Consider the following 24035-nt stretch of genomic DNA (forward strand, 5'->3'; position numbering starts at 1 on the left):
GAGTAACACAGATTCTTCAAATATTGAAACACTACATAATACAATATCAAGAAAAATGTCACATTCCTTAAAATGACCACTGATCTCATGGTCTTTAATAATGGGAAGCTGTCAGGCTCACACTGGTGACTGACTACAAGCTTTCCAATATTCTTTTTATCTTTAAAATTTATTTTACTTTTACTTACTTTCATTTTTTTTAAGTGTATTCATTTATTTTGAGAGCAAGAGAGTGCGCAAGAGTGGGGTGGGAAGGGCAGAGAGAGGGAGAGAGAATCCCAAGCAGACTCTGCGCTGTGAGCGAAGACATGGGGCACGATCCCACAAACCACGAGATCATGACCTGAGCTGAAGTCAGATGCTTACCGACTGAGCCACCCAGGCGCCCCCAAGCTTTCCAATATTCTACTTTGCGCTTGGAAGCTTTGATGCTATCAGTAGCCACAAATACTGTCCGTTGTTTTCCTTGAACTGACCGTCTCACTTCATTCATTTTTGTGTAAATGTCTACCAAATATTCAAGTCTGAATAAGCCTATTTTATCTCAAGTTATTTTTTCAAAGCAAAAGCTATTGCGTAAAAAAACAAAAACCCAGCCAATTCAGCTTACATAATAGTCCTCCTTCAGACTGCCCTCTACGTCCTTAAACAACAGAAGTGTTCGAAGCATACTTCCCATTTCATTACACAACATATTGAAAAGGTATTTAGTCAAGAGTGGAGGTTTGTTAAAATTAATCAGTTTTACTGCTTACGAGTAAGGACACTCTTCAGGCTTTTTTTTTTTTTCCTGTTTATGTATGACTATGAAGGATACAGTGAAAATAGTGGGGCAAATGCAATACAGTAAAAAAGTCAAACAATGCCCTAGCAGTCTCATGAAAAAGGTTTTGACTCCACCAAACCTCAAAATGATTGGGGGGGGGGGGGGCTCTCGGCACTCCATGGACCACACTTTGATAACTGCCAATTTACACTGTAAGACAGAGGTGATTCACCCGTCGAATGGGCACTGGGTACCCTCTGTATGTCAGGAATTATTCTGGGCACTTGAGATACATCAGGGAATAAAATAATTAATTAAAAACAACAAAAAGCTATCCTCATGCAGTTTCTGGGTGGAAATACGAACATGAATATAAATCCACTGTAAAGAGAAAACAATTAAGAGGTGTGATGTTACACAGTTGGCTGCAATTCTGAGCTGGATGGTCTGAGGAGGCTCCAGTGTGAAATACATCCTTGCAAATATTTGGAGGAGATGAGGGAGCTAGTTCTGAACACTTTGGGGGAAAGAACATTCTAGACAGAAGCACTGCAAAATCACAAAAGTGAGGGCATGTATGCCTATTTGGGGAACAGCAAGTTGGCCAATATTACTGGGTCTGAAGGACTTCAGTGGAGAATAGAAAATGATGTCAATGAAGGCCAGATTATCCAGGGCCTCATAGTCTTCTGTAATGACCCAGGAATTTCTCTGAAAGACCTGGGTGATAGGAAAAGCTTTTGAGCAGAGAAACAAGAGGACCTGAATTACCTTGTAAGGGATCACTTTGGCTGCTATATTAACACCAGACTTGAGTAGGGGAAGAGAGGAAGCATGGGGGCAAGTTACTGAGTTTGTGAGATGACACAGGTGAAATAGGAGGGTGGTTTCAACCAGGCTCCAATAGAAGAAGGGTTGAAAAATGTGTAGATGACATATATATATATATATATATATATATATATATATATATACACACATATACATACACACACATACATATACATATATATGTTCGTCACACACACACATATATACATAACATTTATGAATCCCACAGTATTTACTGAGGGATTCATTGTGTGCCTTAGGAGAGAAAGGAATCAAGAGCTTTTTAGCCTAAGGAACACAAAGATGATCTGGTCATCGAGTAAAACTGAGGAGATGGGGAGGGAGGGATGACAGAGTGAAGAGATGTGATGAAGAAGAGGAACTCAGTTCAGGAAACATTAAATAGGCATCTTCACCCAACTTTCCAGTGTGCACACAGATCTATGAATTTGCTGTTCAGAAATGATCTTTGGGGCCAAAACATAAATGTGATGTTCTTTAATATATAGATGACATTTTAAAGTTCTGGTGACTGAATGAGTTTACGGAGTGAGAATAGACAGAAAAGAGAATTAATGTCTGACCCAGAAGAAACATCAATATTAAAAGGTCAGGAGAAGAAAATGAACCAGAAAGGAGACTGAGAAGGGACGAACAGTGAGGTAAGAGATGACCACAGGATAATGTGGCCCAGAAGCCTCATAAAGGTAATAACCAGTCGAGTATTGCTGATGGTTCAAATACTATGACGACTGATATTACCAGTGAATTTAGTAACATGGAAGTTCTGGATGAGGGCTTGGAGCAGAGTTATAATTAGAGACAGTTCAAGAGAGATTCCACAGCAAAAACCTAGAGCCCAGCCCAGCAGTGACTTTTTCTGGAAAGAGAAACATAGAAATGAAGTGGTATTTGGAAGGAGATGTAGGTCAAGAGGGTTTTTAACATCAGTTTGGAAGATGGAAAACCAGCATGTTTATGGGAATAATCCAATAAAGGGGAGATTGATATGGCTTTTGCATAAAAGAAACAGAAGAGCGGCTGAAACGATGTCCCAGAGCTGGCGGGTGGGGATTGGGCCTGTCGTACAGGTAGAAGTAATGATAGGAGCATAAAGAACTTGTCTAAGTGAGCAGGGAAGAAGACAGAGCATACACTGGTATAAATTCTGGTAGATCAGTAGGATTCGTGGTGCAGGTTGTAGCAGTCGTCTTCTAATGTCTTAATTTTATCTTTCAGTGAAACAGAATGTCCATTACCCAGACAACAGTGAGGTCGAGAAGATACTGGAGGACTGCACAATAGGGACTCTTGCAGGAGAGACACGTGGAGGGACCAGGAAGCACAGTGTGGTACTCACGTGGGGGCTTTTATCATTAATTTAAAGTAAGACTCTACAACTGTGTATGTTTCTGGAGATATACTCAGCATGACTATAGGTCTGGAGAGAGGAGAATGTTGGAATTATTTAGACTTATGGTTTTGCCAAATGGTATGATGTCGGGAGAAAGGGCAAGGAAGTTGAATCCCTATGTGACTGAGGGCTTACGGTGGTCAGTGTTGTACTATAAAGCTAGTGTGCAGCAGAGAGAAACCATGAGGGTGGAGGGAGGCTAAATGGACTGAAGGTCCTGGAGGAGCCACGGAGTGCTGGTGTTAGCTGGGTATGTTCAGTATTACTTTCGAAGAGTGGGAGGTTTGAAATGGAGGTTATAGAGGGGATGCATTCACTGGTAATGGCAGAAATAGCTGGTTTCTAGTGGATGCAATAGGGTGGAGGGCAAAAGCACCGGAGAAGAGGCAGCCAAGAGGTTGTAAATTCAGGATACTGGAGGAATCATCTGTGTGTGTGAAACTGCCAAAAATCAGGACAATGGGATTGCTGGAAATGGTGACAGTAACCAGAAACTTAACTCACTGAGTGTGTTGGGGTGGGGGGGGAGACCCAAGGTTTGGGAGATCACAGCAACAATGTGAGGGAGGCAGTGAGTGACAGGCTCAGACGGGGAGAACCAAGGCTGGATCTCAAGAAGAGAGAAGGTCTAGAAGTAGCCACGTCATGCTCAGAGGTCCCCCTCGGCCAGTGCGTGGTCTGAAGTGAGGCAAACAGAAACAGAAAAGGATTCAAACAGAAGCCAGCAGTGTGAGGAGTGTCCTCTTGGGAGAACAGAGTCCCAATAAGCAAGAAGGTTTCTTCTGAATTAAAAATCTTACCTTCACTCACTCCTGCTAAAAATTTTCCAATGCTTTCCCACTACTTTTAAGAAAAAGTTCCAGTTTGTTAACATGGCCGACGACCACCACATGAGCCACCTACTGCCATGCCCAGCCTGGCTCTCGGCTCTCATGCACTCTGCTCGCTCGCTGCTCTGGGCTGAGTACTATCTCTCTGGGACTCAGGCTGTCACAACTTGTCTTCCTTCTCGGTTCTGGCCCAGGCCGTTCCCTCTCCATCAAAGCCTCATTTCTTCCTTTCTCTCCACATTCCCTTCTCTTGCCTGACAGGATTTCAGACTTATCATAAATGTTGTTTTGCTAGGAAGTTTTCCACACACACACACACACACACACACACACGGTAGTTTTAAAGGTATACTTTTTAATTTCCACACAATAGTTTATAGAGTCGAAATAAGAAACCCATAAACTTCGCATGGCTTATGTACATATTACAAATATAATCTACATAGTTATATTTTATTTATGTTATTATAGTATTTTTTTATTTTAGGAGGGGGAGGGGCATGGAGAGGAAGAGAGAGAATCCTAAGGGGGTCCATGCTCAGTGTGGAGCCTGATGCGGGGCTCGACCCCACAACTCTGGGATCATAAGATAAGGAGTTGGACACTCAATCGACTGAACCCCCCAGGTGCCACAAAGTAGTATTTTAATTATAAATACTTAGCGTAATTACCCTAGTGGCTAATCTTACACCATCACAGTGTGCAGCCCTTTAACAGGAAGGGAAATAGCAACATTATTTTATATTAGGTTTGCAGATCTTAATTTTATCAAAAATCAGTGTCAACGTTAGTATCTTCTATGTCAAATCTTCCAGACTTAGATTGGCCTTTGTTTACCACCACTGCACTGTTCTAAATGGGGATGTTCGAACTTCATAGCCATCATAGTCAAGGTGGTTGGTCTTCATGAGTACCTATGTAGAAGAAAAACATTGATCCTGCTGTCTGCGTATCTGAGAAGGTTAAACTAGTTCAGAGAATTACATGGAACGGTGAAAATGAAGATTTAATAAGATGCAAACGGCAAAAGAAAAATTATACTCGATGATGCCTTTATGTGAGAAGCATTTCCAGTAATAATTATAACTTGTAATCACAGAAAAATCCAACTAGTCCACACCACCAGGTTGGTGGAAATTCCACAAGTCAGAAACACGGGTATCGAACACCTTGAATAAGCAGTAATATCAAACCACCCTTGAGTATGCTCTACCACTGAGATGGTGTCCAGCCTAAGAAGAAGCAGAGGAAAGCAATGTTCTTGACTGAGCCAAATATAACTTAGTCAAGAATCATCGATGCTATCGTTAGGGATTTGGGTCAAATAAGGAAATTACATCTATTGGAGCAGGAATTTGCTTCAAAAAATTTCCTTTTATTTTCTTAATTACAAAAGGTCTAAAAGGAATTTAAGCATTAATACAAATTTCATACATTTTAATTTCTCCAGCACAACTCTGTGCAGTATTTAAAAAATTTTAAGGATGGGGCGCCTGGGTGGCTCAGTCGGTTAAGCGTCCGACTTCGGCTCAGGTCACGAACTCACGGTCCGTGAGTTCGAGCCCCGCGTCGGGCTCTGGGCTGACGGCTCAGAGCCTGGAACCTGCTTCCGATTCTGTGTCTCCCTCTCTCTCTGCCCCTCCCCCATTCATGCTCTGTCTCTCTCTGTCTCAAAAATAAATAAACATTAAAAAAAAAAAAAAGAACCCATTCTGCTTTAAAAAAAAAATAAAAAAAAATAAAAAAAAAAAATAAAAAATTTTAAGGAGCTCCAGCCAAGTCTATAGTAAAAATGAGATCTGAAGACCAAATAGTAATCCGATACTTTGGAATTGCTGTCACAATCATATATAAAAACATATCATGATGTAGTTCCCAAGTGTGAAAAAAATGCACAGCCTTATTAACAACCTGGATGAAAATTAATTTAGGTTTTAGAAAACCTATTTGGATTAAACTTAAAAGGTCTATGAGTTGGGGCACCTGGGTGACTCATTCAGTTAAGCGTCCGATTCTTAGGCTCAGGTCACGATCTCATGGTTCGAGCCCAATGTGGGGCTCTGTGCTGACAGTGCACAGCCTGCTTGGGATTCTCTCGCTCCCTCTCTCTCTTCTCCTTCCCTGCTCATTCTCTCTCTTTCTCTCTCAAAATAAGTAAATTAAACTTAAATAAAAAAAATCTATTAGTTGAAAGCACTGACAATGGGGTAACTGCACTCCGGTCCCCTAATCTCAACTTTCACCTACTTACCAGCACATCTGCCTTGCCACTTAGCCCCTGCCCATAGTTGTCAGTTGCGATGACTTGGAATTTGAAGTAGGACCTTCTCATGTTGTGGAAAAGCATAGCGGTTTTGATGAGCCCGGTGTATGTTTCTACCACAAATCCTTCTTTTCCCTCTTTAATTGGTGGAATGATGAGTCGGTATGCCATGGCACTATAATTGCCAGTATCTTTGTCAGTAGCCTAGGAGGGGAAAACAAAACAAAACAAAACACAGGGTATAAATAAGCAGGAAAAAAATAGCCTGTATTAAAGGGCTTATTTCTGTTTGTAAGACTGATGTTCTTTTGTGATAATAACACAACACAACCCTCTTAACTGTCTATTGTTCTGGATATCATCCTGTAGATTATCAGCCTTTGTGTCCACAGGGATGAATGATAATGACTACCCAAGGGTGAATTCCAAGGACACAGACACTAACCCGGTCCAGTCAGTGAATCAAGTGTTTTGATTGGCATGTCTGATGCATTCCACTCTGGGCTGGGATCCAAATTGGTTTAAGGATGGGATTGATTGTTTACCTAGCCATTGTCTTGTGTAATAGGCATAGCTTGTGATAGTGCTTTTCATCTAACCCATTTCCGAAAGGGGAAAAAATAAAATAATGCACTAAAATCTCTCAGATGACAAGAAGAATAAAAGTTCAAAACTTTTTCAACAATAAGTCTAGAGATATATAAAGATCCTAATTAGTTAATGCCATGTCATAATTAGAGAAGGTTAGAATACTAATTGTTCCTTTTTAATCACTCAATATCCTGATTAATCAGATTTGTTCCTAGTTGTAGGTACTAATGATCTACATGTTAAGGTTTCTTAATATTTAGAATTTAAAAAGGTAAATAGTTGTTTAGATGTCTTTTGTAATGAAGCTTTGAGGGTAATATATTAGTCTGGCTCTATAGCTTCTACTTCAGAGATGTTTCAGAACACAAATTTGAGAATTATTTCGTAGTGAAATATTTGGAGGAGGAATAATGGATAGGAGAGTCTTAGTGAATTTATACAAGGTTACGTACACCTGCTTCATGATACTAGATATATAACTTTTATATTGTTATTATTCATTATTTTCATTATCTAGTTATCTTTACTAAAAACATTATTAAATGTCATGTATCAAGCATTTTCGATGTCATTACAATGCTAAGGATTCTACAAAGCATCATCTTTTTAAATACAAACTCTGAGAAATGTATTATGCCAATTATATAAATTAATGCTGTCTAGTGAAACTTTCTGTGGTGATGGAAATGCACTAAATGTGTTCTAACACAGCAGCCACTAGCCACATATGACCACTGAACGCTTGAAATGAGGCTTATGTGACTAAGAAACTGAAATTTTAATTCTAAGTAAAGTGATATGGCCAGAGGCTACATAGTAGGTGGTGAAGTTGGGATATAAATAATGACAATAATAGTGAATGCATGTTAAAGGTTACCATGGGCTTGGATCTCCATCTTCAAATTCTCTATATATGTGCTCAACCATTGGAAACATTTGAGCATAGCTCTACCTTTCTATTAAACAAGGTAACTTAAAGTAAGCAAACAAAGAGATATTTTCCTTCGGATAAGAGATTTCTTGAGTTTTGTCAAAATGACTTTCTAAGAAGTCAGATGAGCTGAGCTCCAGCACCAACTCATCTCTGTAGATGGTCTATATTTCACATGATGGTGGAGCTGAGTTTTGGCATTAGAGGGACAGTAATTAGATTTCAACATTAGATCACATTATCACTAAAAGGGGAAGAAGAACAAAGAAAAAATAGTTATCAAAGTGTTTCTTTTTCAGCTTTGAACTCAGGCGTTTTATTCATTTAATAAAGTAGAACATAAAAAATAAAAAATCCCATTCCCAACTAAAATTAAAATCAGAGTCTGAATCAAGTAATCAAAGACATTTCTTTTGCATACGATGAGCAAACTTGGGACCAATGACAAATAGGTCAAAGATTTGGTTGAGTATTATCCTTTAACTTATAATTAGCATGGATGTATGTTTCCACTGAAATAAATTTTTCACTGTTAATGCAAATGACAGTGAAGTATTAAAAACATGTACAAAAATGCACAAATTGTAAGTATACAGCTCAAAAAAATTGCAAACAATGCACATCCACGTGACTAGCACCTGCTTCAAGAAAGAAAACATTACCGCACCCCAGAATGTTCTCTATATCCTCGAACAACACCTACTCCCTAGGGAACCCACTGGCCTTATTTCTAACACCATTCAGTAGTTGCGCCTATTTTAAAATGTTATGTTGATGGGATCACACTATATGTTCCCTCTTCTATCTGAATTCTTTTACTCAATTTTGTGTTCTAAGATTCTAAACCCTTATATTTTTAAATTGTTATAGGCATTTTAAATCATTTTATTTCATCTTCCCTCTAACACCATGAGATAGGTATTATTATTCCCTATTTTACCTATGAAGAACACGAGACTCAATAGTTATATACCTAATCCACTTAGCTCTTTCTGTGCTTCAGGATTTGAATTCTGATCATTCCGACTCTAGAATCTAAGTCCAATTCACCACATTTCCCATGCTCCCAAGTATTTACAGCTAACATCTAGTCCTGTGCTTTTTTCTTTTTAATTTAAAAATTTTTGTAATTTGAACTTGACACACAGTGTCACATTAGTTTCGCGTGATTCAACACCTCTGTATGTCATGCTGTGCTTACCCCAAGTGTAGCTACCATCTGTCACCATATAACTCTATTGCAGTATCATTGATGACATTCCTTATGCTGTGCCTTTCATCCCTGTAACTTATCCATTCTGTAACTGGAAGCCTGTACCTTCCCCTCCCCCCTTCTCCCCTTTTGTCCATCCCCTCCACCCCTCCACCAGCAACCATCAGTGTGTTCTTTGTATTTATAGGTCTGATTCTGCTTTATGTTTGTTTGTTTACTTGGTTTTGTTTGTTTGTTTGTTTTAGATTCCACGAACGAGTGAAATTTTATGCTACTTGTCTTTCTCAAACAAACCTTTGTAATTTTAAATGAACCCTGTGGCACAACACAATTATATTTAGGAAAGAAAAGGTAGTTACAGTAAAATCATTGTGATTGCTCGGTACATTCAGTTTCTTTGTACAGTTCTTACTGATTAACGTCCAATTTCAACAAACAAGTAATTTCACTTTCTAGTATTTCTAAGTTACTAAATTAAGATAACCACAAAGTAGATAGGTTAACAGGTTAAGGTGCTTTTTCAAACACACTGAGGCAGGAGGGAAGGGAGGCTTGGGAGACAAGTTGACTAAAGTGAAGCCATATTGGTTTTAGGCTGACCCTGAACATAAAGATTCACAAGATCCAACTCTTGGAAGACTACCAGCCCCATGCCCTCTGGCAATAAAAGCCACAAAGGCTGGGCATTCTTAAGACTGCTCCCTGTGGTTAACTCCACAACCCTAAGACAATGGAAAAACAAATGGTCCAATGTAAGTAATAAACCCAAAATTAAAGAGCTACCCCCTCCCTATATGGTTAGCTACCCCCTCCTTATATGGTTTCTAAAGCCTTTCAGTAGAGACAAAGGGGGTCCTCTTCCCCATCTGGGAGGGAGACCAATACTTTGTGAAGCAGCTCCTTTCTTATTTCTAAATGTCTTGCTCTTGAATTATTTCACAGACAAAGCCAAGAACCCACATGGCAAGTGTCCTGAGACCCTCCCTCTCAGAGCCTTGGCCCATCTGGTATCAGTACCATTCCTGAAGCAAATAATCATTTAATGCAAAAGTCTGGGTATGAAATTAGCAATTACAACTTAGAAATATCTAATTTCTTTTATGATTTTTTCACAGTACATTTGGAGCAAATTATCAAAAAATGAGATACAGGGTTTTTAAGAATCACGTTTACTGGATATTTTCCCAAAAGTATAAAATTACTACTGTCATATTAATGTTGTCAGTAATGACTTCACTTTGCATTTCTATTTCTTTGCATGGTCTTAATCCTTTTTGGAATCTCAAAGACCTCATTTCAGAAAACAGGCATTGATGATGGCTTCCCAGGGTCATCAATATTCTTTCAAATCTCCCTCCTTTCTCCCAAGTACATCTAGTTGAATACTAGCCAGTTAGACAGTGAATGATAAAAATTCCAATTAGTACCACACTTAGAAGTAATTTAAAGTATTTTCAAGTTCAATTTTGAGCGTATTTAATTTTCAACAAACACATGATTTAAGACTGAAACCTGTCTATAAGATGTGTCTGATCAATGTTGTGTAGGTACATGGGAATTACACATAATTAACAATCAAATATTCCTTCATGATATCAATGAGAAGACATGATATATTTATATACTAAATTACACCAAAAATACTGATAAAAAAATAACACAATTTTAAATCTGGTTTCAGATGTGAAAAGTGAGAGTTTCAGCAGAGTGTACTACAATAACTATTTGCTTTCTATGTTTGATAATTTTAAATTTACTTTTATGTTGTGTGTGTGTGTGTGTGCGTGCGTGCATGTGTAGGTTGTGTTTTAGAGAGATAAGGACTCAAATGTCAGATGTGATTTTGAAAAAAAATCACTCAGAGTTTCAGTTTTCCTTATTCATAAAATGAAAAAAAAAACCATTGATCAACAAACATTATTTCAAGATAAATATGTATATGTGTATATATATATATACACACATATATATACATATATAAAGATAGCCAAGTGTAGTATAACTATTATAACTTAATATTTTATAATATTAAAAATTTTAACATTTTTCATATCATGATATTTACCAATGAATATGCACAAAATTAAGCTTATTACTCCAGACATGTTATCATGAGATTGTAACTTCCTTAAAATAATCCATTAATCAATTTTTTCAAGATACCTGTACTTTGCCCTCCTTTTTTTTTAAAGTTTACTTATTTTCAGAGAGAGAGCACACTGCATGTGAGCATAAGCAGGGCAGGGGCAGACAGAGAGGGAGAGAGAGAATCCCAAGCAAGCTCCACACTGTCAGTGCAGAGCCTGATGTAGGGCTTGAACCCACAAACCATGAGATCATGACCTGAGCCAAAATCAAAAGGTGGACGCTTAACTGAGCCACCCAGGCACCCCTCCTGTTGAGTAAATTTTATTGTTATTATTTTATAGATAAAGGAAGGAAGGCACACAGAGAGTAGTTACTTTCTCATAATCACAATGACAATCGATAGCAAACCTGGGGAGGCCTCACTCTAAAACCTATATGGAAACTACTAGGCTCAATCTGTCACACTAAGTACCAGGACTGAGACCCCAGTGAACACAACAGTAAGTGCTAGATAAAAGATGACAAGAACTCTTCCTAGACATGTTAGGGACACAGAAAGAAAATAATACATATGCAGGCCACAAACTAAGTGAAGGCAGAAATACAAAACTCTTATTAGTGCTGAGTGTGGTTCCACATAGAGGGCTTTTTGCTGATCTAGGTGAGCTTAAAATTCTTGCGGCTGTGATTGGCTCAGAGAATAGGAAACAATACCCAATGCTCACTCACGGAAGTGAGTCTAAGACTACCCTTCCCAGGATGCTAAATTCTCACCTTAAGGACGATTGAGAAATTCATCTCTCCTTTCCAGCCACCACTGCCACCACCATCCCAAACTGCTAAGAAAATCTCCAGGCTTAAGCTTTGATGTTGATTGCAGTGGGGAAAAACCTTCCTTGAGAATCAATCCAACCAACACAAGACCTCATTGGGTCTGTAGCCTTCATTCATACACTACCAATTTGCTCAATTCAAGGAGAAATCATAATATTCTGAACTCATAAACCCAGTGGTCCTAGACTCTACCTGAATAAACAGAAAAACCACAACTGAGAATTTGAGAAAAGTGATCTGTCACTGATAGTGGCCTAGCCTCTTCCCAGAAGAAAGCGCATTTTCAAAACAACCACCTCCAACCTATGCCTTAAATAATCCTAACAAGTAAGTTCCAAGAAAGATAAAAAAAAGTTAGAGTAAAATAATCCTAAAAATGAAGAAGGAACAAAATTCCATAAAGAAGAGTTAGTTGAAGAAAAAGCAAAATCAGGGCTGTTTGGTGGCTCGGTTGGTTAAGCCTCTGACTCTGGCTCAGGTCATGATCTTGAGGTTCGTGCTTCAGATTCCATGTCTCCCTCTCTCTCTGCCCCTCTCCTGATTGTTCTCTGTTTCTCTCAAAAAATAAATAAACTTAAGTAAAAATAATAAATAAATAAAGCAAAATCATACCCGCGGAGGGAATTAGCAGGCACAGAATACAAAGCAGATGTGTTCAGTATGTTTCAGTAAATAGACATCTTAAAAATAGGAGGGGGAATGAGAATAGCTGCACATAAATAAAAAGTATCTTGTAGAAATGAAGAAATAGTAATTGAAATGAAAAACTTAGAGATGAAGCTATTAGCAGTGTAGGCAGAGTTGGTGAGAGAATTAGTGAACTGAATGGTAGGATAGAAGAAATGACCCAGAATGCCTTACAGGACAAAAAGACACATAAACCTAAAAGCAAATTTGAGCCATAGCATTTAGTGATAAAGTTTAGCAAATGTCTAATCAGAGGTTCAAGAAAAACAGAATTTTCCAGAATTGATAAAAACAACAACAACAACAACAAAACAAAAAAAAAAACAGCTGTCAACAGATTTAAGAAGCCCAATAAAGTACCAACAGGACAAACACAAAGTGCCCTCCACATCTTGTAGAAACTGCAGAACGAGTGGCAGCCTACCCCCAACAGAAGGGGGAGTCATAGAAGGGTCTCAGGAGTAGAAGAATGGTGGTTGAGTGGAAGGAGGGAAATCTCTTCAAAGTGCCCAGAGAAAACAGCTGCACACTTGGAATTCTAGCCCTAGCAAAAATGTCTTTCAAAAACAAGAAGGAAATAAACACTTTTTGAGACAATCACGGGGTGGCGTGGAAAGGTACCGATGGAAAGTTCTACATGGTGTCCCTTAAATGAAATGATTCCAGTGGAAAGTCTAAGATATAGGAAGATATGAAAAAGCAAATAAAGTATTAAATGTTTAAATCACTCTACTTGAGCATGGGCTCTACAATGCATAATTACATTCTTCTGTGTGGCCAAAAAAACAGACTAAGATATCCCAAAACAATAACATATAAATTTCAATGGTAAGGACTTATTTTAAATGTCTGAATATTCTAAATAATATTCAGGGTGGAGGGTACATTGGTATTTTTAGGTACATGTATGTTAAAATTTCTAAGGTAACACTTGTTAAATAATTTTTTTAACGTTTATTTATTTTTGAGACAGAGACAGAGCACGAACGGGAGAGGGGCAGAGAGAGAGGGAGACACAGAATCTGAAACAGGCTCCAGGGTCTGAGCTGCCAGCACAGAGCTCGACGCAGGGCTCGAACTCACAGACTGCGAGATCATGACCTGAGCCAAAGTCTGACGCTTAACTGACTGACCCACCCAGGCGTCCCATTTATTAAATAAGATAGAGTATATAACATCTCAAATGCACAAAGGATACACAGGGAAGGAAAAGAAATGAGATAAAAATATAGAAAACAAAACAAAACAGGACAAGGGAAATACAAAATAAAGCAATAGAGGGTAAGAATCTATCATTTCTGCAGTTAGAATAAAAATAATTCAATCTTCTACTTAACAAACCAGGTTAATCACAGGGGATAGAATATACTCTAATGTATAATACATCAACGCTAAAAGAAGGAAAGTGGAAACATAAGTCAAAATTCATTTTAATTTAGAAAATTTACTTTCATATAGAAATTTACCTTTCTGGCTTTTGCTGGGGGTTTGGAGAAGGAACTGATATTTAAAAATGTTAACAAGGGGGCGCCTGCATGGCTCAGTTTGGTAAGCGGTCAACTCTTGGTTTCAGCTCAGGTCATGATCTCATGGTTTGCGAGTTCAAGCCCTGCATCGGGCTCTGCGCTGACAGTGCGAGTCTGCTAGAGATTCTCTCTCTCTCTCTTCTCCCCCACTCATGCTCTCTGTCACATTCTAAATAAATAAACTTAAAAAATGTTTAAAGATACATAAATAAAAATGTTAACAATATTAGAAGTTAGTCCCGATGCGTTCATGTGTGGCTGAGAAGAACGAGTTTCACTATTTGCCTGAGATGTCATTGGAGAACTTAAGCATGAATAAAACAAAAGAGATAAGTACTATTTTTTAAATTAACCTTTGTGAATATAACCTGCATTGTTTCCTTAAAAAATGGGGAAAGTTCCTAAAGATATTCTAAGAAAGGGGAAAATATAAGTAAAAATTACAAGTTGATTTTTAGCTAGTAGTAAGGACACATCTAACAAACTTGGTTAAATTAACACCTAAAAATTAAAGCTGGCTCATCGTGAAAATTGTAACTGAATCAAATTTGCTACAGAATCGATGCCACTTGACTTTTTCTATCAGCTTTTTTATAATAAAAAATGTACACTGGGCTCCGGGCACAGTCTTTATTATCTGAAAGAGGTAACCTTGGAAGATTTGATTCATAGACTTTTGGGAGTTTCTGTTAGTGAGTAAAATCAGGAAAGTTATGTCTAAAGTTGTTTTAAAATAATGAAAATCAGAAATGAATATTATAATTATACCTGTTGTAATTATATTTCTAAATGAAAGCTAAGACACAGGAAACCACTTATGAATTTCTAAGACCTCATCTGGACATTTTAATGCACACAGGTGCCCAACATTAAGAGAAAATCACCAAATAATTGCCTCTATCATATAGGGGTGTAGGTGAGCCCATTAATTTTCTAGCAGCCTAAATAACTGTTCCCCTCTGTTGCCTAAATGAATACTATGGATGTGGAAATATTAGTGGAATAATTAGTGATGTCCTAAGAACTTCCAAAGCCCATTAAAGTCCAATAATGCTAATTTTAAACTTCAGTTTTTCAATTAGACCCCATTTTAACATTTAACAGCACTGAAGGCTCACTCTCCCTGTAATAGAGTGAAAGTATTTTAGAATGTCAGGGCAAAAACTCTCAAATCCCACATTTCCACCTACTAATGTCAGCATGTCAAGCTGTGTTTGTAAGGGGCAAAAAGAACAGATCCTTGGCTTCTTAAACTACTTTAGCTTGGCTCTTGTATCTTCAGGAACTACAAAGAAACCTTCATTTTAAAGCTCTTAAGACAATACATATGTCCAACATATGATAAAATATGAATGAGGAAAGGAAAATGTCAGGTAGAGAGGTCTATTTATAAGGCTATTCAAGACTTATGCAAAAAAATAAAAGGCAGAAAAAGAGAGGGCATAGACATTTCAAATAAGAAAGCTTAATGTCTGGTTTTTTGTTTTGTTTTGTTTTGTGTTTGGATGTCAAAAAGGTGAGTACAGTCCAATACTTCCTAATTCCAATGTATCTACTATTTGTATACTTAAGTAAAAGTCTAATATAACTCAGAGATATTCTAGTGAGTAAAATAAAACTTACTGTAGAAACAACAATTTAATAATGTAAGGTAGACACAGGCAACACAATTTGAATGACAAAAACCTTTTCAGGAGTTTTACTGTTATTTTATTATAGCTAGAATTTATCAAAGCTTACTCTTAAAAAGTGGTGCCCAATATCACATGATAATTCCTATTTGAAAAATTAAAGAAAGAGACTGGAGAACAGCAAAATCTTCCTTTTATCATTTTTAAAGTTATACACTGAAACATGTTTTATTACAGGAGGCATGAGATTTAAACATCGGAAAGACTTGCATTTATGTGATCATTGAAACTTTTTTTTAAGTTTAATTTTATTTTCTTTGTAAAATCTTCAGAAAAGAAATACTACCTCAAAAAATACTTGCTTTGTTCTTTTCTTCATTATTGCTATTCTCATGACTGATCATATATTCTCCAACGAAGCTTTGAAATGGACTCTGAAATATTTGTTCTACCTTTTCATCCAGGTGGAAAAGAAAGAAATTGTGTTCCATTCAACACACAGTAATAACGGAAAACATGTACAATTTGAACTCTCTGAGAGAGGAAAACGAGTTTTTGATGTTGATTCTGAATAACAGAATGTTAAAGGTTTTTGGTGAAAGCTCACTTATTATAGGAATGTCTAAGAAGTTTGTACTGTTGCTATGATTCTGCAGTTATGAATTCCAATCGTTCAGCATTCAAAGCAAATTAAATGATCCTCCTTATTTCTCACCTGTGTTCTTTGTCAGTTACATTACATTAGATCAATCCAAGGCCAATATAGTTCCACCTTCTCTTCTCCCCGGCTCCTGTCCCTCTTCTAGCTGCTGTCCTGGTCCCTCCCGCCGTTGTCTGCCCACCTGGCAAGGGCACCCCACCCAGACATGAACTGGGCCACAGATCTCAGCATCCATCATCTGGCCCCAGGCCTCCCGACTTCCTGTCTGTCCCAAGCCTTCCGCGTTGGAGATCTGCAATAATACCCCTCAGTTCACAGACTATCTACCAAGCAGATGCTGCCCAAGCAGGCCCTCACGACTGAGTTTTCACTCCAGCCATGGCAGAAAGACGGTCAAGAGCCCCCACCTGCCACAAGAGGGGCATTATGACACGCACACGAAATATTCTTAGTCTGATCCCAGTGCACCATTCCAACCTCCTGCCCTACAGGTACCTCTACTTGAATTTCCCCCAAATCATACTACCTATTTTTTTTTTTTTCCTGAACAATCTGTGTTCTTCTATGATTCCAACTCTTTACTTACTCAGTTTCTTCTAATTTAAAATGTCTCTTACTGGGGTGCCTGGGTGGCTCAGTTGGTTGAGCATCCAACTTTGGCTCAGATCATGATCTCAAGGTTGGTGAGTTTGAGCCCCACATCAGGCTCTGTGCTGACAGCTCGGAGCCTAGTTCAGATTCTGTGTCTCTCTGTCTTTCTGCCCCTTCCCTACTCATGCTCTCTCTCTTTCTCTCTCAAAAATAAATAGACGTTAAAAATTTTTTAAGAAGTGTCTTTTGTCTACTAGGCCAAATGGTGCTCCCTCCTGGACTATATTATGGTATATGTGTGAGCACGCCCACACACACACCTACACATACTGAATATATATAATATTGAACAATAAAGCCAAGTCTCACCTTAAATGATAATTTTCTCAAGTCTGTCCCAACTCCCTTAGGGGCACTGCTGTTTCCACCTGCATGTTCCTAACTACTATATTTTATGTATTTTTTACTATAGCATTTACCTTGGCATGTTATACTATTTATGCTTATCTATTACACTTCATTTTCTTATTCTTTTATATTTTTTGTGACTTGGTTTTCAGATTGGCCACTAAAATATCCTTCAAAAATGAAAATTAAAATTTAAAGAGGATATATAACATTTTAAAAAAAAATCCTCTTGAACACAAACTTTTTTTTAAGCTTATTTTTGTTCCCATCATTAAATTATTTAAGAAAGTTTGTCCTTCATGTGTTCAAAAATTTGGACCACCTTGCTTCATGAAAAGATTTGAGTATCCTGTCACTTAAACATCCTCATTTATATTTTTACAGTTTTAAAGCACAATTAATTTACGAGATAAAGAATGGCATTTTCATCATTGCAAAAAGGTTTAGGATATGAATAATGTATAAGAAGCCTATTTATTCTTCAATTATTAAGTTTAAGAGGGAATCGGAGGATCCTGATAGCAAGGCATATGCAAATTAAATACGAATGTGGCATCTTCTGTGTGTTCCCTCTGACAACGTTTGCCCATTTAAGACAGAAACAATAAGCACACACAAAAAGCTTTACTACAAAAAGCAAAACCTTTATCATTGCTTTTTAAAGAGTATGTCAAAGGAAAATGGAATTCAATTTATAAACCTTTTACTTTGGAAAATAAATGGAGAACTTTCAAAAATATAGTGAATATAAAGTACTATGATGAAATTAATAATTAGCAGCAGAAAAGCCTTTAGGACCATTAACGTGACACTAATTATACAGAGGCCCATACTGACAGATTGGAATGGTGCTATTTACACATGGGAAAATAAAATCTGCCTCCTTGAATATATATACATCGCAACATTTTAATGTAAACAACATATTCAACAACAACAAAAAAATTTGCTTTCTGCAATGTCCTTCATTTAAATTGGTGGTATTTCAGAAACCATCTCTCTGTCTCTATGTATGTGTGTATATATATACACATACATACACACACATGGATATATGACACATATATGTAAACATGTATGCACAGACATATTTTTTCAGTTTTATAACAATGTATATTTTGTCTAACATCTAACAAGTTTGATAAGAAGAAACAGCTGTAACACAAAAGTAAAATTCCTATTACTATTATTTTTCGTTGGATGAAATTCTAAAAAGAATTGGCCCCCAAACAATATACTACAAAGCAGAGTGGCCAACATTACAATTCCACCTTGAGATACTAGGCTAAAATATTAGTATTCTCAATTGCTAACTTTAAAAAATATTTTTAGTTTTTGAGAAGCATGGATGAGATTGTAATAAGTTATGAATCTACTTTTGCAAAATTATTTAAATGCTTTTTTCACCCTGTTTTCCTTTTTAAAAATTCCTAAATTAGTTTCTTTCTTTCTTTTTTGACTCCTAAATCAAATTAATCTTTTTAAAACTTTTTTATTTTTATTTATTTGTTTATTTATTTAATTTTTATTTTTTAAATTTTTTTAATGTTTATTTATTATTGAGAGACAGAGAGAGACAGAGCATGAGCAGGGGAGGGGCAGAGAGAGAGGGAAACACAGAATCCGAAGCAGGCTCCAAGCTCTGAGCTGTCAGCACAGAGCCCGACATGGGGCTCAAACTCATGGACTGTGAGATCATGACCTAAGCCGAAGTCGGACGCTTAACCAACTGAGCCACCCAGGAGCCCCTTAAAACTTTTTTTAAATGTTTATTTATTTTTGAGAGAGAGGGACAGACAGAGAATGAGCAGGGGAGAGGCAGAGAGAGAGGGAAACACAGAATCTGAAGCAGGCTCCAGGCTCTGAGCTGTCAGCAAAGAGCCCGATGCGGGGCTCAAACCCATGAACTGTGAGATCATGACCTGAGTCCAAGATGGACGCTCAACCAACTGAGCCACCCAGGTGCCACTTCATATTATTATTCTTGCTCTGTGTTATTTGTAAAGATGAAAAATTTTAGCCACTTAAATGTCCAACTGTCTTTTATAATGTGTCTAATATATAAATACTTGATTACTTCTTGTTTATTACAGAAATATCAGAAAATGTATATTAGCAAAGGAATACTAAAAACTCTACATTGTATCCATTTATGGCCATTATTAATATGTTTATATATGTCCTTTTATATTTCCTATATATAGATATGCTTCCTGTAACCAGGATCAGATGATCTGTATGGCTTTTATAACCTATTATTTTCAGTTGTTAGCCAGTTATATGGATTTTTTTTTAATTTTTTTTTTTTAACGTTTTTATTTATTTTTGAGACAGAGAGAGACAGAGCATTAACAGGGGAGGGTCAGCAAGAGGGAGACACAGAATCCGAAACAGGCTCCTGACTCTGAGCTGTCAGCACAGAGCCCGACCCGGGGCTTGAACTCACGGACTGCGAGATCATGACCTGAGCCGAAGTCGGCCGCTTAACCGACTGAGCCACCCAGGTGCCCCTATATGGATTTTTTTTAATCTTAAACAAAAACAGCCTATTTCTATTTCAAACAGCACATAATAGGAAGAGTGGCATTTTTAAAAATTTTAATAAGTAATACTTTTAAAAATAAGCATATTTTTAAGGGCTATATAAAATCTATAAATTGTACCAATATTGTCAAGGCTCAAAAGATAGTTACTAGGTTGCCCCTATACCTTAGTTATTGTAAATAATGCTGCAATAAACAAAAGGGTGCCTATATATTTTTGAATTGGTGCTTATGTTTTCTTTGTGTAAATACTCAGTAGTGGAATTTGTGGATCACAAGGCAGTTCTATTTTTATTTTTATTTTTTTAATTGTTTTTAACGTTTATTTATTTTTTTGAGACAGAGAGAGACAGAGCATGAACAGGGGAGGAGCAGAGAGAGAGGGAGACACAGAATCCGAAACAGGCTCCAGGCTCTAAGCTGTCAGCACAGAGCCCGACGCGGGGCTCGAACTCACGGACCGTGACATCATGACCTGAGCCGAAGTCGGAAGCTTAACAGACCAAGCCACCCAGGCGCTCTGGCAGTTCTATTTTTAATATCTGAGGAACCTCCATACTGTTTTCTACAGTGGCTGCACCAGGTTGCACTCCCACTGATGGTGTGAGAGGCTTCCTTCTTCTTCACATCCTTGCCAACACCTGCTGTTTCTCATGTGTTTGATTTTAGCCACTCCGACTGGCTTGAGGTGGTAGCTCATTGTGGTTTTGATTTGCATTTTTCTGATGAGGAGTGATGTGGAGTATTTTTTCATGTGTCTGTTGACCATGTGGATGTTGATAGACAAATGGATTAGAAAGATGTGGTATGTATACACCAGACTATTACACAGCCATAATAAAGGGATGAGATTTGGCATTTGCATGGATGGACCCAGAGGGTGTTATGCTAAGTGAAGTAAGTCAAACTGAAAAAGACAAATACCACAGGACTTCACTCATATGTGGAATCTAAAAAACAAAACAAATGAATAAACCAACAAACGGAAGACAAAATCAGACCTATACAGACAGCAAACTGATGGTTGCCAGTGGGGAGAGGACCGAGGGGATGAGCAAGAAGGATGAAGGGGAAGGGAGTACAGGCTTCTAGTTATGGAATGAATCACTCATGGAAATAAAAGGCACAGCCCAGGGAATACAGTCAGTGATGCTGTAATAGTGCTGTGTGGTGACAAATGGTAGCCACCCTTGTGTTGAGTGTAGCACAATTTACACAGAAGTTGAATCACTGTGTTGTACTCCTGAAATGAATGTCACATTGTGGGTCAACTACATACAGATTTAAAAAAAGAAGAAACAAAGAGTTACTAGATAACATTCATCTTTGATAAAATTGTTAGTTTCTGTTTGCTTTGTTTTGGCGGAGAAATAGCATTGGCCCATCTGTCTTTAGCCTACTTGCCTTTGGCCAACCTCCGGTAATCTAAATAGTTCTTCAGCCAATTAAGAACTGGCATTGACAATGATTGGAACTTACTCGATGCGGATTGAGTGTCAGCACTGAAGTACTGTAATGAATAAAAGATTATACTCAAACAAGATCTGGCAAAGCCTAAGAGATAAGGGTGTCCAAAGTGTTCTGCATTGGCTAAGGACCTTATAAACAGGGGATCATTTAATTTTCTTAACTCTGGTAGGTATAAAGAACAAAGCCATTCTGTAGATGCTGTTCCTGAGCTGTGTGTGTGACAGTAAAACTCCACAAATGACCCCAAATCACACAGCTGGTGAGTGGATCCTGGAATGTTTGACTCCGAGGCCCATGAGAGATTTGCCAGTGAACTGGATGGAGGGAAGTATGTGTTGGACTGAAGGTTATCTCCAGATCCTGGTTTCAGAGAGAGAGAGAGAGAGAGAGAGAGAGAGAGAGAGAGAGCGAGAGAGAGAGAGAGCGCGCGCACCTGTAACCTAACCAACAGATTTTATTAAAATTGCAAGTTACATTTCTCTCTTTTTTTCCCTCCATCTGTGAAGATATTCATCAGACTCAGTAAGAAAGTAAATTAAGACAAGTAGCTTTCTCTTGGCATCCCTCTTTCAGGACCAAGCAGAACACAAAGCCTGGCAAAAAGAAGCATCATTTCTATCCTACCCCAGGGATCCTGCTCCATGAAATGACATGTGAAAAAAGAATTCAGTGCTTTAATTGCATTTAGTGCTAATAAGACCCTAATAAACGTAGGGGAGCGTACACATTTTCATCGTGTTCCTTTCCTTCCCTCATTAGTTATTCCTAATTTTCACAAAGACTATTAACGCAACATAACATTAACATGCTCAGGAGGTGCCAGAAAAGACTATTCGTCATGCTGTGATTCATTAAAGCCAGAGAAAGGACTCTTTCATTTTTCAACTTTTTAACAGATAATTCATTGTATAATCTCGAAAGATAAATTTTCTTCAGTTCAGAACTTTCTATTCATATTTTTCTTTGAAAAATGGCATTTTTGACCATATCTATCTACAAAGGGGAATTTAAGAAATCTATTAAACATTCCTGAATTGCTAATCATTTCCAGTTTGTGACTATTTTTACATGGCGTTAGTACCTTGTTTCTGAAACAGTTTAAGAAATTTTGTTGACTTTTTAAATTATTTTTATATTTTAAGAGAATTTCAAGATTTTTTCCCCCACTTCCCAGACATTAATTAGTTCCTAGACAAAAACCTCAGGGTCGGCTTTAGCTCAAGCGGTTACTTCGCATGTGGTTACTAGACAAACACCTCACCCAATTTTATGTTTTGATCTGGCATGGTGTGATAAGGACCAAAACTCCAATATGCCCTTTTAAAAAAATATTCTTTAAGTTTATTTTGAGAGAGACAGAGACAGTGTGAGTGGGGGAGAGGCAGAGAGAGAGAGAGAGAGAGAGAGAGAGAGAGAATCTCAAGCAGGTTCCACACTCAGCACAGAGCCCAACGTGGGGCTCGAACTCATGATCTCTGAGATCATGACCTGAGCCAAAACCAAGAGTCGGTGGCTTAAACCACCTGAGTTCATGACTGAGCCACGTAGGCGCCCCCCCCGCAAAAAAAATATTCTTTCTTAAAAGTTTATTTTGAGAGAGACAGAGACAGTGTGAGTGGGGGAGAGGCAGAGAGAGAGAGAGAGAGAGAGAGAGAGAGAGAGAATCTCAAGCAGGTTCCACACTCAGCACAGAGCCCAACGTGGGGCTCGAACTCATGATCTCTGAGATCATGACCTGAGCCAAAACCAAGAGTCGGTGGCTTAAACCACCTGAGTTCATGACTGAGCCACGTAGGCGCCCCCCCCCCAAAAAAAAAATATTCTTTTTAAACCTGTTCTCTGTATAAGTTGATATGGGTACTAACTGAAGGCTGAAATTTCTCTTAGCTGTGCTGTTAGGGTTTGCTATTTAGAACCTTACATCTACATATGTAGACATTATTTTTTTCTTAAAGTTGCTATGATTTCCTAAAAGGGTAACACCAAGCCATCGATAATTACTGACAAATATAATATGTAGAAAAATACTTCATAGCGCAGCATTAAGGTAATACTACTCATTTAAAACATAAAAATATGGGGGGCACCTGGGTGACTCAGTCAGTAAAGCATCCAACTTTGGCTCAGGTCAGGATCTCATGGTTCATGAGCCCCCTGTCGGGCTCTCTGCCGACAGCTCGGAGCCTGCTTCCGATTCTGTGTCTCCCTCTCTCTCTGCCCCTCCCCTACTTGCTCTCTCTCTCTCTCTTTCAAAAATAAACATTAAATTTTTTTAAATAAATAAAACATACAAATATGCCTCATAAATATGAAACTGATCACTGCTGATATAAAAGAACTATGTTATTCAAAATATGTAAGTTTATCTTTCTCAAGATTGCTTTGTCTATTCAGGATCTTTTGTGGTTCCATACAGACTTTAGAATTATTTATTCTAGGTCTGTGACAAATGCTGCTGGTTTTTTGACAGGGACTGAACTGAACATGTAGAGTGCTTTGGGTAACATGGACATTTCAACAATATTAGGTTTTCAAATCCACGAGAATGAAAACTATTTCTGTTTGTGTCATCTTCAATTTCTTTCATCAATATTTTATACTTTTTGGATACAGCCTTTCACCTCCTGGTTAAGTTTATTCTTAGTTAGGTATTTTATTCTTTTTGGTGCAACTGTAAATGGGATTATTTTCTTAATTTCTTTTTCTGATACTTTATTATTAGTTTATGTAAATGCAATTCTGTATATTAATTTTGGG

The 24035-nt window shown here is 37.8% G+C and overlaps 1 protein-coding gene across 17 annotated transcripts in view; it reads right to left on the minus strand.

The window, feature by feature from the left end:
• PCDH15 (protocadherin related 15) overlaps window positions 1–24035 on the minus strand; it is a 1242339-nt gene that overhangs the window by 57395 nt on the left and 1160909 nt on the right. For all 17 annotated transcript variants that reach the window (XR_009252204.1, XR_009252205.1, XM_058696346.1 and 14 more), the window contains one exon: window positions 6093–6308. Coding sequence is in view for 15 of the 17 variants with exons in the window: in XM_058696346.1 (XP_058552329.1) it covers window positions 6093–6308 (216 nt within the window). In the remaining 2 variants the exon portion in view is untranslated. The remainder of the gene's footprint in view (window positions 1–6092; window positions 6309–24035) is intronic.

This window comes from Neofelis nebulosa, chromosome 13 (genome assembly GCF_028018385.1).
Source record: "Neofelis nebulosa isolate mNeoNeb1 chromosome 13, mNeoNeb1.pri, whole genome shotgun sequence".
In the NCBI taxonomy this organism is placed as follows: Eukaryota; Metazoa; Chordata; class Mammalia; order Carnivora; family Felidae; genus Neofelis; species Neofelis nebulosa.